This window comes from Sitophilus oryzae, unplaced genomic scaffold (assembly GCF_002938485.1).
Source record: "Sitophilus oryzae breed Bouriz unplaced genomic scaffold, Soryzae_2.0 scaffold_1499_pilon_pilon, whole genome shotgun sequence".
Classification (NCBI taxonomy): domain Eukaryota; kingdom Metazoa; phylum Arthropoda; class Insecta; order Coleoptera; family Curculionidae; genus Sitophilus; species Sitophilus oryzae.
In genome coordinates, this window is record NW_022146168.1 from 1,244,368 (window position 1) to 1,261,759 (window position 17,392).

Genomic DNA, 17,392 nt, shown 5'->3' on the forward strand with positions numbered 1-17,392 from the left:
GAGTCACATTGGACAGAACGCTCATCTATAAGCGGCACCTGGAAAACACTGCAGCCAAATTAAAGATGAGGAATAATATCCTTCACAAGTTGTGTGGTACGTGGTACTACCTGGGGATCCTCGGCTGACACGCTCCATACATCAGCTCTTGGACTGGTTTACTCAACAGCAGAATACTACGCCCCGGTCTGGATGAATAGCGCTCATACGAAGAAAGTCGACGTGCAGCTGAATAACACGATGCGAATTGTCAGCGGGACTATAAGAACAACCCCAACACATTTTCTGTCTATCCTGAGTCATATTTCACCTGCGCATTTGCGTCGGAGCAATGCTCTTCTCCGGGAGTACAGGAAGGCAAACAACAACACCCAGCTCCCTATACATCGTGACATACCTGACTTGGAGATGGATAGGCTTCGATCCAGACACCCAACAATGAAAACAGCCAAGTAATTACATAACATGGGCTTTAGCCTAGTAGAGTCCTGGAAAGAATAATGGCGAGAGGCATGTCCTGAGCACTGTCAAGCCCTCCCCTGCATCACCAAAAAACCGTCTGGGTACCAGCTGCCTCGCAAAACATGCGAGGTCATCCCTCAACAGAATACGCACGAACCACAGAAGATGTGCAGACTCTCTTCACAGATGGGGTAAGATACCATCACCCAGATGCGACTGTGGAGCCGACAGACAAACCGTACGTCACATAGTGGAGGAGTGCGAGGAGTACGGTGGAAACTACTCCGATTTCCTGACTGCTGATGACGCTGCAATAGACTATATACGTAATCTTGACGTTTGTATTTAATCTCACTGTATTTGTCTCCTGTTGCGCGTATTTTGTTTGTGATATACCGTGTTCTTTTTATATTGATATATTTTATATCTTTTTGTATTGTTGTAGCAACAAATAATGATATACAGAAGGGGCATTAAAAATATGAAAGTTATATACGTTGTTAAATTAAACGATGAATTTTTTTTTAGTCATTATTGGTGAGAGAAAACCTAAAAAAAAATCTTAAGACAAAAAAATATGGCGGAGGTTGACATTATATCCACACACAGACAGAGACTATTTTAGTTTGGTATTTTGTTTCTTCACATTTAGAAACAGTGGCTGCCAAAAACGGAAACATTTTGGACACAAATTGCAGAAAATGGTTTGAAACATTTCCAAACATCTATATTTCATTTCAAAATTCTATATTTTAAAAAATCGATCATTTACACACTCTTTATAATTTCTACTGAAATAAAACACTCGTCAGACTGGCTCTATTATCAAAACTATATTTAACTTAAAACTAGAAAAAAAAACTATAGTACAAAGAATAACAAATAATATAGTACACAGAAAATAAATAAGATTCTCTAACTCTAAATAAGTTTTTATACATATCTATCTCAAGGATAAGTTTTTTGGATGATTGTGATTGTGATTGGATGAAAAATGTGACATGAAAGCAGAATACTTGAAGTGCCATAGAATGTTATTTTTTTCTATCTTTAAAGGCATTCCTATAAAGCAGATACAAAATGATAGTGATGAAAGATGAAATCTATTTAGATGATTATGAAACATGTTGTTCAGAACAGATATCTAATGATCTTTGAAAACGTTGAATAATAATACATATCAGTGCCTGAAGAGGTAGGTTTCAATAAAAATATACTTAATATTGTGTCAAAATTCACAATAATCGAAAAGAAACTAAAGGAAGAGTTGGTTTTGTGAGACAAAAAAAATTAAATTTGGTGAAAATAGTATGTTGCAGACTCTAGATGATATATACTTAGCAGATGTATACTATATATAACTATAGTATATCTCCAACATTACTATGATTTACTATACAGGGTGGTTCGAAATGTATTCCGGAAACTTCGGCAGCATATTCCGCAGATAAAAATAAGTAAAAAAGTTCCTATAAATGTGTGTCCTAAAATGCTTAGTTTCGGAGATTCAGGTTGAGAAATTTCATTTTTATTTCAATTTTTTCCAAATAATATCTGGAGTAAGTCGGATGAAAATTGGTGTCTGGGAGTTTTTTTGACTTGAGAAATTCGATTTTGAGGTCAATATGACTTCTGTTTGTAGGGGGCGCCACCTACATTTGTTTTAAATGTTTTGAAGTGTAATAGCTTTCCGTCCGTACCTGTATAAAAGTATTGAGTGAAGAAATGTACATTTCCGTGATTTTCTACATAAAAAAAGTCTCTTGATAAAAATCGCTACGAGCAACCGTAAAAGTATCGATAATTTCGATATGATTTCGATTCCAAATATCTCGAGAACCTTTACTCGTAGCGACTTTTACCAAGAGACCTGTTTTACGTAAAAAATGTCGTAAATATATATTTTTACACTCAGTAGTTTTATGCAGATACGGACAAAAAGTTGTTACTCTTCAAACCAGTTAAAAATTATGTAGGTGGTGCCCTCTACAAGTAGGAGTCATATTGACATCAAAATCAAATTTCTCATGTCAAAAAACTCCCAGACACCAATTTTCATCCAAATATCGATGTTAGTTTAGGTTTAGATATTTTTTTGGAAAAAAGACCTGTATCCCCCTGTATCTCCGAAATAGAGGAATTTAGGAGATACATTTATAGGAACTTTTTTATTTATTTTTATCTGCAGAATATACTGCCGAAGTTTCTGGAATACAGTTCGGGACACCCCGTAGGTATATTTTTTTCATATTGGTTAATATGGATTATACTATTTTTGTGTATTAGATATATTTATTTTTATTTTCTTTTTGATTAAGTTGAAAACCTCAAACATACTATAGAAACATTTTATTAGGGGCATTTCTAATGTTGACATCACAGTTAGAGGGTAATATGATCGGGGGTTGTTTTTTTCTACCTCTATATGCAAAATTAAAAAAACAACCCTCGTATCTATCTAGGAAAGTATATATAATCTAGGGTACGCTCAGAACCGAAAACAGTTTGCTGGAGATAGTTTGATCATGGTTGAGCCATGTAATAAATTGGAGAAACTTGTGAACGAGATTGACATTTCCTTTTTTGTTCACTCCAAGATTTACATATGAACAACCATTGGTGAAAATCAGTCAACTTTCTTGTTGGTGTTTGGTGTGATGTCTCCGTTCTTCAGTAGAAACTTCTCGTCGTGGGTATCACTGAAGAGGTAGTGGAAGTCAGATCTTTTCTGGGCGTAGTTTATGAAGTTTTCTGTAAAACAATATAATATATTTTTTTTTCATAGCAACTGTTAAAATTGCCTTATATCTATCAAAAATAGTATATAAAATAGTACTTTAACCGCAAGGGTAGATTAAATGATACCTGAGAGGATATTTTAAAAACTTTATTTCTTCTCGCTGTTTTTTAATTGCTTCCATTTTTGTATTCCTTTTCATAAGTTATTCGGAATTTAAATGGAAGTAGTTTGGAGTTTGGATATGGCGTTTGTCGCCTCAGCCTGAATATCTGTTGGTAATTTACTTATTTCGTTTTGAGCCATTTCTGGATCCAATTCAATCAGCAATCGACTCGAAAGAGAATTAAAAAATATTGACTCAAAACTGACAATTGAAAAGACAGCTTTATTTATTTGTCAATTTTTTCTACTCGTAATAAATTCCTTGAAATAATAATTTCTGAATATTTTTTAAAACGTAACTCGCTATGGAAAAAAAATATTGTTTTATTATACAAGACGATAAAATTGCATTATCGTCTCCCGAAATCTTTTCGGACGACGATAAAATACCATTTTATCGTCTTGTATAAAAAATAACTATTATTCGATTAAAAATGATACTCTGAGTAGAATGACATATCATATGTCAACTTTTGACATTGTAACGTGCTGTTCATAACGACAATTTGACTCGAAATATCAAGTGTGAAGCTACATTCGAAATCAATTCGCTGGCCGAGTGGCACTTCGACGTTAAAGTCGGCACGAAATTTACCATTCACAACAAATTTCAATTCGAATTTGCGCATGCGTGTTTAAACGTTCTCCTGACATTTTTTAGGTTAGTTGTTGGTTTTGATTTTGGAAGAGTCAAAATCCGGGACAGTTGTTAATTAAGTTTTCCAAGTTTTTATGTTTAGAAAAATGGAAACAAAAACGTCATTTATTGATGATTTTTTTCTAAAATGTGTCTCAAGCACCCAAAACTTTTTCTCGCCATTAATATGGGTCGGACACCTCATTTTTTGGGTTTTGGTAAAACCCTTGGTTTTCGGTCAAGCTAATTATTTAGCTGCAACAATAATTGCCGTTTTTTTTAACAACAAAGCCACAAGTCCTAATAAAATAAGAATAGCGTCCTTCACTTATTTTTCTTTTAATAATTATTTACTTTTCACAGGAAAATGGCTTGTAACAACGACACAAACAAAATAATCATTAAAATTTAAATGTCAAATTTGTCATAATTGTAAAACGAAAATTCCGTGCTGAAGTGGAAGTTTGCAGCTTGCAAGCTTTCAATCCAACTTCAACTTGCACTCTGGCGTCGAATTTTGTTGTGAATGAGTACACTGAAGTACATAAGATAAGCTTGCGTGCCAAAGTACGACTCGGCCAGCGAATTGATTTAGAATGCAGCTTGAGGTATCAAATTATTCGTAAAAAAATTCTTTTTCCAAATATGCTAATGAGCCACCCTCGTTCCATTTGAAAATATGGAGATTTGATTAAAAATACGATTTGGGCATTTTTTAACCAGCCAGGACAAGACACTAAAAACAAAGACGATCAAACATTTTTCCAAGGCTCCTTGATTAAAAATTAGTGTTTTTAACACATTCATGTCACTCTAGATTGAAATTTAAAATCAATTTTTTAAGCGAGAATGTTAAAAGTTGACATATGATATGTCATTCTATTCACAGTGTCATTTTATATCGAATAAAGTAAAAAAATACCGAGGGTACTATTTAAAAATCAAAAGTTGTAGTCATTTCCGGTGAAACAGAAGTGACCGAAAACAATTAATATTTATACGAATACGTCAATCAATCCGAATACGTTAATCAATCCTGATTTATGTCATATACTAACGTACCAATTGGAAAGTGGAAAGTGTCCATAAGGACAATGTAAATACTATTTGGTGCTGTTGTTGTAGCAGACGCGACCAAAAGCTTTTAATAATTTTTTAGCGTTTCGACATTGTCCGTAATTATATCCGATTTTTTTTATTCAAATTTATTACTTTCTTTTATTTTCATATATAAAACACATATATACGAAATCCCTTAAATATATTAAAAGAACTGTAAAACCAGCAGTGTGAAGCGGGAAGCAAAAGGTGCATGACCATAATACCTATCATATTTATTATAATGTTGGATCATTTAAAATTTGGTAGATTCGGTATTGAAACTAAAATAATTTCGGACCATTGTCTTTATTTATTGCTTACACAACGTTTCGATCAGTGATACTTTCTTCTTATCAAAATGTTGTGTAAGCAAAATAAATAAAGACATGGAAGTTCGAAATTCTTTTAGTTTCATTATGTCTTAATTTTACGTACCGGGTGGCCAACTAAGAATGGACGCCGGCTGTATCTCAGAAACTACTTATCGTATAACTTTGGGAAAGAAAATCTAATAAGTAAATCGACCAAGAGAAATCGCTGGAAATTATTTTCAAGTTCGAAAAATGTCCGCTAGGGGGCGTTTCTCTGATAGCCAATCAGAAAACAAGAGTTTTTCTCAAAAATATGCAGGTAAACAGGTTTAATTAATTAATTTTAAAAATTACTATTGTAATCGTCGAGAAATTTGTATTTTTTTTATATAGAGTATTTCGCTCTATCTCATAAAATAAAGTGGTGGGGGAAGGTTAAACTTGATTTTATGGAAATAAGGATAACTCTGGTTTAGGTTAGCCGATTTAAACAAACTAGGGCTCGTTTAAAAGAGCTTTTCTTCCTTAATGATCTCCAGTATAAATTTTGTTTCCATACATTTTTTCGTGGTAGCTAGAGGGCGCTGTTTGACACCATAACAGATATAGCGTTTTTGCAGAAAAAAATTAAATAGGGGGCTATATTTCTCTTTACACAGTTAAATAGAGCACAAAATTTCCAAAAAATCAGCACAAACCGCAACTTTCTATCTTCTCTCTAACCGGAGATATAAAGAGAACAAATCATGTTAGACTGCCGTTTAGGATTATATTCAAGTTCAAATTCAAATTCAAATTCAAATTCAAATTCAAATTCAAATCCAAATTCAAATTCAAATTCAAATTCAAATTCAAATTCAAATCCAAATCCAAATCCAAATTCAAATTCAAATTCAAATTCAAATTCAAATTCAAATTCAAATTTTCTTATTCGACCCCATTAAGTTTTACAGAATAATATTAGTATTAATAAATGTGTGTCTAAAGGGATCGCACGGCGATTAAAAAACCGATACAATGGCACAAAGTGCCAGAGTGGTGCGACCCCAAATACAAAATAGAAATAAATTAAATTATAAAAATAAACAGAATTAAAAAAATTAAAATTATATAAAAAAAGTGAAAACATAATTTTATCAGGGATGATATGGTCTAAAAATTATAGTAGTAGGCTAGGAAACAAAAACAGGTAACTTGGTTACGTCAAAATATCAAAATGATTAAGTTCAGTTTTCATGCATCCGAACGTTTTCTTAAAAAAAATGACGTCATAAGTTTTTAAACGTGTTTATGTAACATTATCGACCATCAATATAATTTTTACGAATTTCTTGGTTAATTATACGTAGGTAGTCGTCCTAGTTCTAAGATTAAAATGTCCAAAAGTCGGACAATCAATAATTTTATTAAAATTTCTAGGAATTTTGTGCCGCCATATTGCTTTTAACAGAAAACGGCCGAATTTCGTATGGAAAACTAGGGGTTTATTTCATGTAACGTCATTTAGTTATTAATCCAAGTTCGTCTTTGATTTCACTTGTTTTCGTGTTTTACCTGATGTTCGTGTTATTTATTAATTTTTATTATTAAAGTTTATGTCGTTTGTGTCATTTTGCAATATGCACTACTGGTCCAAATCTACCCTTGATGCAAGTGGTTCAGCACCAAGGTCGGTAAATGTTTAGGCAGGAATTCTAGGATGGCGAATGATTGGACTTTTTTAATTATCTGAATGAAATAATAAACTATCCATAATTTCTAAGAGACGATTTGCCAATTTTGTTAGGGGATCTATCATGATGAAATTGCATTTGTTGCAATTTTATCAGCATGAGTGTAGTTGGTGTAGTTGATGCAATTGGTGCAGTTGTGCCGCTTATTTTGCTATGAATGTGTGGGGCTTCTTACTTATACTTACTTTAGTGAATAGAGACGCTGGAGCGGCATATTTTCCATAGCCAGCTAGGTCATTGGATTCAATATGCCTGGGTTTTAATTTATGGTGTCGAATCAAGAACGAACATGGATAAATAAAAATTAAATATATATATATATGAAATTAAAATGTATGTTTTAATATTTTGACGTAAACAAATTTGCCTCTTTTTGTTTCCTAGCCTACTACTCTAATTTCTAGACCGTATAATCCTAGGCGACAGCCTAATATAATTTATTTTCTTAATATCTCCCGTTAGAGAGAAGATAGAAAGTTGCGGTTTGCGCTGATTTTTTGGAAATTTTGTGCTCTATTTAACTGTGCAAACAGAAATATAGCCTCCTATTTAATTTTTTTATGCAAAAGCGCAAAATCTGTTATGATGTCAAACAGCGCCGTCTAGCTACCACGATGGAAAAAATATGGAAACAAAATTTATACTGGAGATCATTAAGGAAGAAAAGCTCTTTTAAACGAGCCCTAGTTTGTTTAAATCGGCTAATCCAAACCAGAGTTATCCTTATTTTAATAAAAGCAAGTCTAACCTTCCCCCACCACTTTATTTTATGAGATAGAGCAAAATGCTCTATATCATAAAAATTGCAATTTTTTCGATGATTACAATAGTCATATTTAAAATACCTGTTCACCTGCATATTTTTCAGAAAACCTCTGTTTTCTGATAAGCTATCAGAGAAACGCCCCCTAGCGGATATTTTTCGAACTTGAAAATAATTTCCAGCGATTTCTTTTGGTCGATTTACTTATTAAAATTTTTTTCCCAAAGTTATACGATAAATAGTTTCTAAGATACAGCCGGCGTCCATTCTTAGTTGGCCACCCGGTACATAAGACGCACGTAGAATGTACACTGGTACGTACATGATACGTTTTTAATGTACGTCCTTCGGATGTACTCTTTGTACATACACGGAATATACATTTTTGTGGAAAACGTATGTACGTAATACATTCTCTGGATGGAATCTGTATTTTCGTGTACGTTTTTCTGACATACATTATGTCCTACTTTTACGTACATAAGACGCACATAGAATGTACACTGGCTGATTGGGTAGTTAAAAACTCATCCCCCAGTTTTAACAGTACTAATTCAATGTTGGAAAATATGTGGATCATTTTTTGGAAACCGAGGTTTGTGCCACGTTGGTTTTAGCAGTTCACAACAGTATTTAATATTTTTAATACCACTTGTCCACAATTATCAAGGGTTTTGCGTAAATATAGTTAAAATTAAACTCTAAAGATCACAATAACTTTGAAAAAGAACGCTTTACACACTTTTCGGTATTTTTTCAACAAGAACAGTTTAAATAACTGTTGAATTTTTTTTGGATTTTTTTTTGTAGATTCTGACGTTGACAAGAGAAAATGCTTTCCGTAGATAAATGACATATTATGCTTTCTTTCCTTGTTTGTGGTTAATAATTGTAAGTTTGTCGGGAAGCCGAGCAATCCAATGTAAATTTATTTAATTTATCTATGATTCAAACTTTCTTTGAAATTTACCGAAAGTGACAAATCCCAGTTGATGCCTGTCGACTTGATCGAAAATCTCCATGGCTTGCTCGCGAGTGAGACCCACAGTTTGGCATAGAGCTTTGCAGAAATTATCTGCAGTAATTTTTCCATTGTGGTTAACGTCATACAACTGTAACAAAACAAACATTAAAAAATTAAGTCAAAAATATGTGTCATAAAGCTTCATTCAGAACCTCCCAATCATTCACAATATTTAAAAAACACAATTAAAATTAATAGATTATCCTAACAGCTTGCGTTATTCGGTTCTATCCATAGAGAAAGCATAATATTTACACTCAGATGCAAAAAAACGCAACGGACAAAATTTTCGTCAAATTTAAAGTGTTATAATACTTTTGTTATTTTTAGCCCTATTTTTATGAATTTTTTTACCAAGATGTATAGACTTATATCAACTTTAATTCGTATACTCAGTTTTTTATAAAATTTAGAATTTGGCATATTATACAGGGTTAATTGAGGGGTTGTTTTTTTACCCTAACTTTAAAACATCCTGTGAAATAATTTCGTTTATCAATTTTTCTAAATTATAATTTTACGGTCAGAACCATGTCTCCTGAACATTTGTTTTTTGGAACATGTCAATATATACTTTGGTTAATTTTTAAGAGCGAAATGAACTTGCCACCAACAATTTGCAATTTTTTTCCAGTTATCATTTCTTTTTGAAGTTATTTTTCAATATGACAAGGCGGCTTTGGTGATTATTGTGAACTATACAGTATTATGAACTGCCCATCATGTTCGACGTTTGGGAAATGTTTGGCAAAAGGGTTAGAGGTCGCGAAGCTTTACTAGCTTCATTAAATGAACTTCACTTGGTACTTAAAGAAGAATAGGAAAACATAACGCAATATGATATATGCAGCCCCAATGACAGTATGAACCTATGCAGGCAGTTATAGCAGCCAAGGGAGGCAATACAAAGTATTAGGGTATTTTTTACAATTTTTGTTTTCTGTTGGTATACTTGAGTATTACAGATTTTTATCTTTAATATCGTTAGTTCTGTTATCGTTATTAATGTTTATTAAAACCCGGACTGTATCGCTAGTTTTTATTTTTATTTTAATTTAGTATAGAGTATTCAATGCAGCGTAATATGACGTTACGACAATAGTCACCAAAATCATCCCGTCATATAAAATTTTACATCAAAAAGTAATGATAATTGAAAAATTGCAAATTCATCGTGATCAGTTCATTTCGCTATTAAAAATTAACTAAAGCATGTATTGACGTGAATCGACAACAAAATACTCAGGAATCATGGTTCTGATTATTTAGGGTATTTTAAAGTTAAGATAAAAAAAACAACCCCTCGACTAACCCTGTATAATATGCCAAATATTAAAGATTATAACAAATTGAGTTTACGAATTAAAGGTGATATAATTATATACAGCTTGCTAAAAAAATCATGGAAATAGGTCTAAAAATAACAAAAATATAGAAATTTTAAAACATTTTCCGATGCACGTCATCAATCACATCGAAATTAACACTAAAGCCTATAAACCTGAGTAAATGAAATTTTAGCAAAAATGTTTAAATTTGTTGTCTAATTTAAAATACCAAGCAGTTCTTCATTATACTTTATAGAGCAAATGATTGTAACAGATATTTTATTTAGATTAAAGCTGCAAAAATTAGTTTAAAGCGATTTTTATTATCGCCTTGTTGGTTACATTGCGCCATGTTCAGCAATGTTGTCGTGTATTATTTGACAATTATCCTAGTGTTAGTCATTATTTTGTATAATATCGTGTTGTTGAATTTTTGGGAGTAATTCTCGTTTTTTTGCCGTTTTTCATAGTTTTTTTTTTTAAATTGTACTTCTAAGCACAAATAGTTCTTTTAAGAACTAAATTTTTGAGATTTTTTACTGCATTTTTTGAAATTGTAGATTGAAAATATACCGAAGCCGTTAAACAGTCGAAGCGAAGCGCTTGTAGATAAAATATTTTGAACGCGAACGTGACAATAAAGGTCCTTTATTACCCTTGAAAGAAGTCAGAGAAGTAAGATTGATTGGTAAATAAATATATTGTTTGTCACTTTTAAATTAAGATTTATGTCATAGTCTATCACAATCTGGCCATCGCTTGTCACTCAAAGTTGATGACGTGCATCGAAAAATGTTTTAAAATTTCTATATAACACTTTAAATTTGACCAAAAATTTCTCCGTTGCGTTTTTTTTTGCATCTGAGTGTAGTTTATAAAACAATCAATTTATGATTTCTAACTTCTAACATTTCTCTTGACGGAAGATAATCAAAGGGCAAAATTACATATCTCGCAAATTTTGAAGTATAATTAGTGAAAAAGTTAAAAGTTTGATAACTTTTTCTACAAATTGAAAATGTCTACCACTAATTTTGGCGTTCTTAATGCTTACATTGAAATTAAAGGAACAAACTTCTACGCTAATTGAAACCACTAATTTATTCCATTAATTGCGAGGTTCTGAATGAAGTTTGACTCTTCTGACTTACCTTTAAAGCTATTTTTACAATCTCCAAAGGAGTTTTGTTGTTCTCCGTGGCCAGAATACCAAGAAGGTAGTCCCTAAGGTCTATCAGACCTACGTTTTGCTTATCGTAGATGCGGAACAACTGTAGAGCCACCTGTTCGTTATCTTGCAGCCTTAGCAGATTGACAAACTCTATAAACGTTACTCTGCTGCAATCTCTGCAGATGAAACCGTTCGATTCGAGAAGTTTGTCTTCAATATGTGTCATTTCCAATCTAAAAATAAAATGAATTTATAAAAGTTACATGAATATTAAATACAATGCACCAAAACACTGTGGACCATGAAGTAGTCAAAGTATACAGGGTACAGTAACGTTTTATGTAAAACTGGCTAGGTATTTTTATCACTAATGAAGAAGGAAATTAAAGATAAAGGATTACATTATATCCATATTGTAGCACATTTTTAGACAACTTTTTTATTTTTAAGATTTTGATGGTCAAACATCAACAAAATATTCCTTATGTTTGGACTAAATTTTCTCAAAAATAAAGAAATAATTTAAAATTCCGTTACAATACGGAAATAGATTGAAGTTTTGTGATTACAGTGATATATAATTTATATGGTTTTGTAACAAATTGCTCGCTATTTTATCGCAAATGCTGAAGCTCTGCAAACCTTAATCAAACCTTAATCATAGCACGTGTGTTCGGAATTTTAGGTATGGCTTAACACGACAGATTCGGGCTAAGCCTTAGTATAATACAGCTAAGCCTTAATAATATAATATACAGGTTGTTAATTTGTTTATTACTCGCGGCAAGAGCATTATGGTTGAAATATGGCAACCTCGGCCCGCTCGTCGAGAGACGACGCGACGCGACGGGACGAGTCGGCAGCTTAGCTTAGTACTCATTTGGAATGTAGGCAGTGTTTCCATTCTGTTCCCCAATAAGTAACCGTCCAGTTAACAATCTGTATATTTCCTTCGGCCACACACCAGCTTTACCCGACCCCTAAGAGCGACCCGAACAGTACGGCGTAATAGACTTTTAAGTATTTGAAAAATGGTAAAGAAATAGTATGTTTCTTTTATCGAGACATACCCTGTTGTAACGTTTTTAGTTCGTTACATGTCTTTTTTATATATGATATATATGATGTCTGGCGTATCGTCATCGGATTCCGTATCGTTCAGGCCTGATAATTTATTTGGCACGCTTGGCGTAATTTTTACGTTCCTTAGTCGCCAACCCTGTTATCGTTTAACACAACCCTGTTATCGCTCTGAGGACGCGCTGTCAACATCGCTTCTGTCAACTCTCCCCGTGCTTAACCTCACTTTGTTTTGCCGCTCTGTTGTATCCCGCCTTTTAGAAATGATGATTATTTAAATCTTGCTGTATAATTTGAATCAGCTGCTATTTCAAAGCAACAGGGTAGAGTTTTGGATGTCCCAACTTAACTTGTATTTGTATTTTGCTGGCACGTTGGCGTCCCTTTTCTTTTGTCCTCCAGAATGTTACATGGAAGAAAGGACAGTTTCTTTATTTATTATTGAGCCCTCGGAAGTAATTCGAGGGTCTTATGGACGTACATTATCTTATGGACGGACTGTGTCCAAGGTACGGGTAGTGTTCCCCTGTACCGTTATTTTATGGACGGACTGTGTCCAAGGTATGGGCAGGTGTCCCATATCTATGTATTGATTCCAAGGTTCGGGCATTATCCAAGGTCCTAGTAGTGTTCCAAGGTACGGGTAGTGTCCCCATATTGCCACAATATGGATGTAGCGTAAGCCCCATGCTGCTTCGTTCCCATTTCTCAGTCTAGTCAGTAGTTACGGCTGTATCAATTCATGGTATCCTCATTCTGGCCCCCTTTTGTTGTATTGGATGGCCGAGTACAGAGATGCGAGACCACCTCACGCTGTTACTGTTTGAAGCAAGATTACATAAAGAACAGCTAAGTGTAGATTTAAGTTCTAGTTTTACATTTAACATCTAAAACATTTTCAGTCTTAAACAATAATGTACATCTTAAGTAATATCGTACAGACTATGTTTAGTGGTTGGATTGTTAAGAACATTCATGTCGATTTAATATTTAAAATATGATTTAGATCTTAGGTTTCATTACATTACGTCTTCTAATGGTTTTACGTTCATAGATATTTAGTACAACTCTTAACACCATTTTTTTTTTACATATAACCACTATATATTTATTAGAACTCTACAATGTCATGTACCAGCAAAGAACACCATGAATAAATATAGTCATTAGTTTTAAGTAATATACAACTTTGTTTTCTTTCTCTGTACATGCCTGGCGCCCAATATCAGTATTTTTTTGTTTATTGTTATTGATTAGTTTTCTCTCTAGTGAAATACCTTACCCACGACTGCTCTCCGATGAAAAGCTGCCGTTCGCAGTGGTAGTTGTTATAAAAAACGCTACACTGTATTTATGGGATTTTTTTTGTAAAAAATTCACGACGTACCCTAATTTTTTTCTTAATTTTCGTACTTCCACTAGGGAACCAGCAAATGGAAGGTTCATTTCTTTGGCTCTTGTCATCATTTTGCAATCGCTGTAGGTGTAGTCCACTACAGGTATTCCCAGAGCCCTATAATATAAAAAATACTAATATACGAATTTAAAATAACAAAAGAAAATAAAATTAATTAGAAATAAATATTCTGCTTTCTTTTTCTAAGAATTTTTTGACTTATCATATCATCTATTTTAGTATACCTATTTGGTATAAGTTTGATTTTTAATTTTAGATAAAGTAATGTAAAATGTAATTGGTGAAAATTTAAAGATCATGTTACATACACAAGAGATTTTAAACATCTTAAATTCGTTTCAGAGTGACTTCATTTTTGAAATGCGTATAAAATTATTATTTGAGAAAAAGTCGTATGCTTTAAGCTGTGCTTTAAGTTCAGAATAACACATATTATACCGTATGATCGAAAAAAAAACGGCGTCAAAGACGGCTGGGGAAATTCCTACAATAACCGTACCAAGTAAAAAGAGTGGAAAAAGTTAATAAATAAAAAAAATTTCAAAGTGGTATATCCAGAAAATCAACAATCGAAATCTTTCAAATTAAATATCTCGTAAACTATGCATTTTCGAAACACAGTTTAAATGGGGCAAATATAGAGCTCCACTAGCTCTATAGAGGCCTGTAGAGAATTTGTAGAGGTCGTAGAGGATGGTCGTTTAGATACTTACCATTTCCTACAGGAAACATATTATTTTTATTTACACCTTTATTTTTTTTTCTGCTGGTATAAATTAATGTAGCGACCTATAGTAGGGTTAGGTCGCCAAAATTTTCGAAGTGACTTCCACGCTTAATTTCAAGGTTAACACATTAAAAATTATTTAGAACCATAAATAAACGTCCCCTTCTAAAAACACACGGATTTTGGTAGCTCGACCAAAATAATATAAAAGTAAAATGCAACCTTGTTAAGGTTTTATTATAAAATAGAGTACGGGATAAGTAAATGACGTCTATAGCTTGACCTCGGCAAAATTATTATCGATTATCATTCTCCAGCCGTCTCTGACACCGTTTTATTAATCGTATGTTAATTTATTACGTATAAAAATCTCATTATTTAAGCTGAGATTTTTTAAAGAATAATAGTTTCTGTGAAACATTTATATTTAGTAAACAAATAACTTTTTTCATATTGTACTCAAAGTAGGTACTTACTTGGCCATGACAGCTCTAACATTATTGGCAAAAAGCTTTGGATCCCGTTTTTCAGCTTCGCTCGGTCTGTAGACTGGTAGAAACTCAACTTCACAATGACTTGTTGGCTGCGTCAAAGTCAACCAAAGAAGTTTCAAACTAGGATAGAAAACAGTAGTATTAAGTGTGTCACCTATTATATAATTTCTCTGGAACTAAGCCAAAGCCCGATATGTCAAAAAACCGATTTTTTTGTTTTTAATACCAAACTGTACTTGGTCGGTATAAAATGTGGCAAAAAATATTAGCTTTTTTCGGGTCTTGTGCAGAACAGGTCCCCACGAAATCGTGTTTTTTTTAATTTTTAATGTGGATCCCATAGTTAATGGAATGGTTTAAAAGAAAAAAATTGTTGGATGAACCACTTTTTCTACGAAAAAAAATAATTGAAAATTCCAAATTTTCACTACATTTCAATGCGAAAACTCCCTATTATAACCTTCATAAAGACAGTAAAATACAAGGTTATGCACAGTGTTGCCATACTCACCCTGTGTAAAATCGACGAAAACGTTCTACTTTATATTCATTTTTTACATTTAGTACGCACTTTAAGAACACGAAAAATAAAAAATATAATAAACGAGGCAAAACAAAAACACTATAAAAATAAATTGACAATAAAATCATTACACAGTATTTAGCACAATTGTTTAAAATATATTTTTCCCGGATTTGTTCAGTAAGATTCCGAAATCGATGTGATCTGCGTACTTCCAAACACTCCCCACCAACCTAACCTAACCAATGCATTAACACCCCCAAATAACCAGGCTAACCAATGCATTAACACCCTCCAAATAATCAGGCTAACCAATGCATTACCACCCTCCAAATAACCAGCCTATCTAACCTAACCTAACCAATGCATTAACACCCCCAAATAACCAGGCTAACCAATGCATTAACACCCTCCAAATAACCATGCTAACCAATGCATTACCACCCTCCAAATAACCAGGCTAACCAATGCATTAACACCCCCAAATAACCAGGCTAACCAATGCATTAACACCCTCCAAATAACCAGGCTAACCAATGCATTACCACCCTCCAAATAACCAGGCTAACCATTGCATTAACACCCTCCAAATAACCAGGCTAACCAATGCATTACCACCTTCCAAATAACCAGGCTAACCTAATTGAGCCTAATGACAAAACTTCATTGATTACGCGTCGAAAAACAGTATATATTAAAAAAACTTATATTTTCGTAGAACCTGAAAAATCCGCAAATTTTATTTCAGAAATTGCTTTAAAATAATCCACACTAACGAATAAGCTACTAGACAGTTCAATTTTTGTTGCACTAAAGTGATAACTTACCGTTTTAAGTCCCTCCACAACAACTTTATTTCAGAAGAAAATCATATAAAGTAATTTTATTGACAACGTCGCAAATTCTATGCGAAGGCCATAGATGACATACCGATGATCGATTAACTGTCAATCGAAAAAGTCATAAAATTGCTAGCTTGAGCTGATGTAAATAAATATATTTTCTTAATTTTTATGCTTACAAAGAAGATTCGTTACATTTTTGTGCTTAAATTAGATCATTCCACGTCTATATAAGGTAATAAAGTACTAATATGTGATGTTTTTACTGAATCCGTGTAGAAAATTTAACATATTTACTGTCCGTCGCCTGTACCTAAAATACGTTTTTTTGCCGCTTTTTAAAGATAAAACACATTCATCCAACCATTTTTATGCTTAAAAATATTCAGTTTAAGATAATCTTGCAAAAAAATCCCAAAAAAGTGTTAAATGCGTGGGGACCTATTGTGCACCAGAGCCGCTTTTTTCGTTTTCCGGTTATTACCGATTCTGAACCGTCCTAGAATTGTAATGCGCATGCGCAGAAGGAAATAAGAAGACATTATTTCATTAAATTTGCGCATGCGCTGGAGAGTTCTAGGACGATTCAGAATCGATAATAACAGGAAAACGAATAGACCTATTATGTCAAAACCCGATATGTCCTTTACATGGTAATTGTTAGGTTACAGAAGTGAATATGTTTTTATGACATATCAGGTTCTGCCTTGCCACTGTATCTATGTAATGTAATAGATAGGTATCTTTGAATAAAAATATTAAGGAAGGAGCGTAATGCTATCCATGTAATCATGCAAGGTAGGTGGACAAACGGCCCTAGGGTGTGAATCCTTGACAGTTTTGTTTGACGATTAATTTGACACATATGAATTTGTTT

General features: G+C 33.0%; 1 protein-coding gene across 2 annotated transcripts in view; it reads right to left on the reverse strand.

Moving 5' to 3' along the window:
* Positions 1-2,638: 2,638 nt before the first annotated feature.
* The window catches only part of LOC115877824 (lysophosphatidylcholine acyltransferase), a 70,659-nt gene continuing 55,905 nt past the window's right edge, over positions 2,639-17,392 (reverse strand). For both annotated transcript variants that reach the window (XM_030894152.1, XM_030894151.1), the window contains exons 5-9: positions 15,133-15,270; positions 13,900-14,025; positions 11,413-11,665; positions 8,880-9,021; positions 2,639-3,213 (exon numbers count right to left, since the gene is read on the reverse strand). In XM_030894152.1, the coding sequence (XP_030750012.1) occupies positions 3,089-3,213; positions 8,880-9,021; positions 11,413-11,665; positions 13,900-14,025; positions 15,133-15,270 (784 nt within the window). In that variant the 3' untranslated portion in view covers positions 2,639-3,088. The remainder of the gene's footprint in view (positions 3,214-8,879; positions 9,022-11,412; positions 11,666-13,899; positions 14,026-15,132; positions 15,271-17,392) is intronic.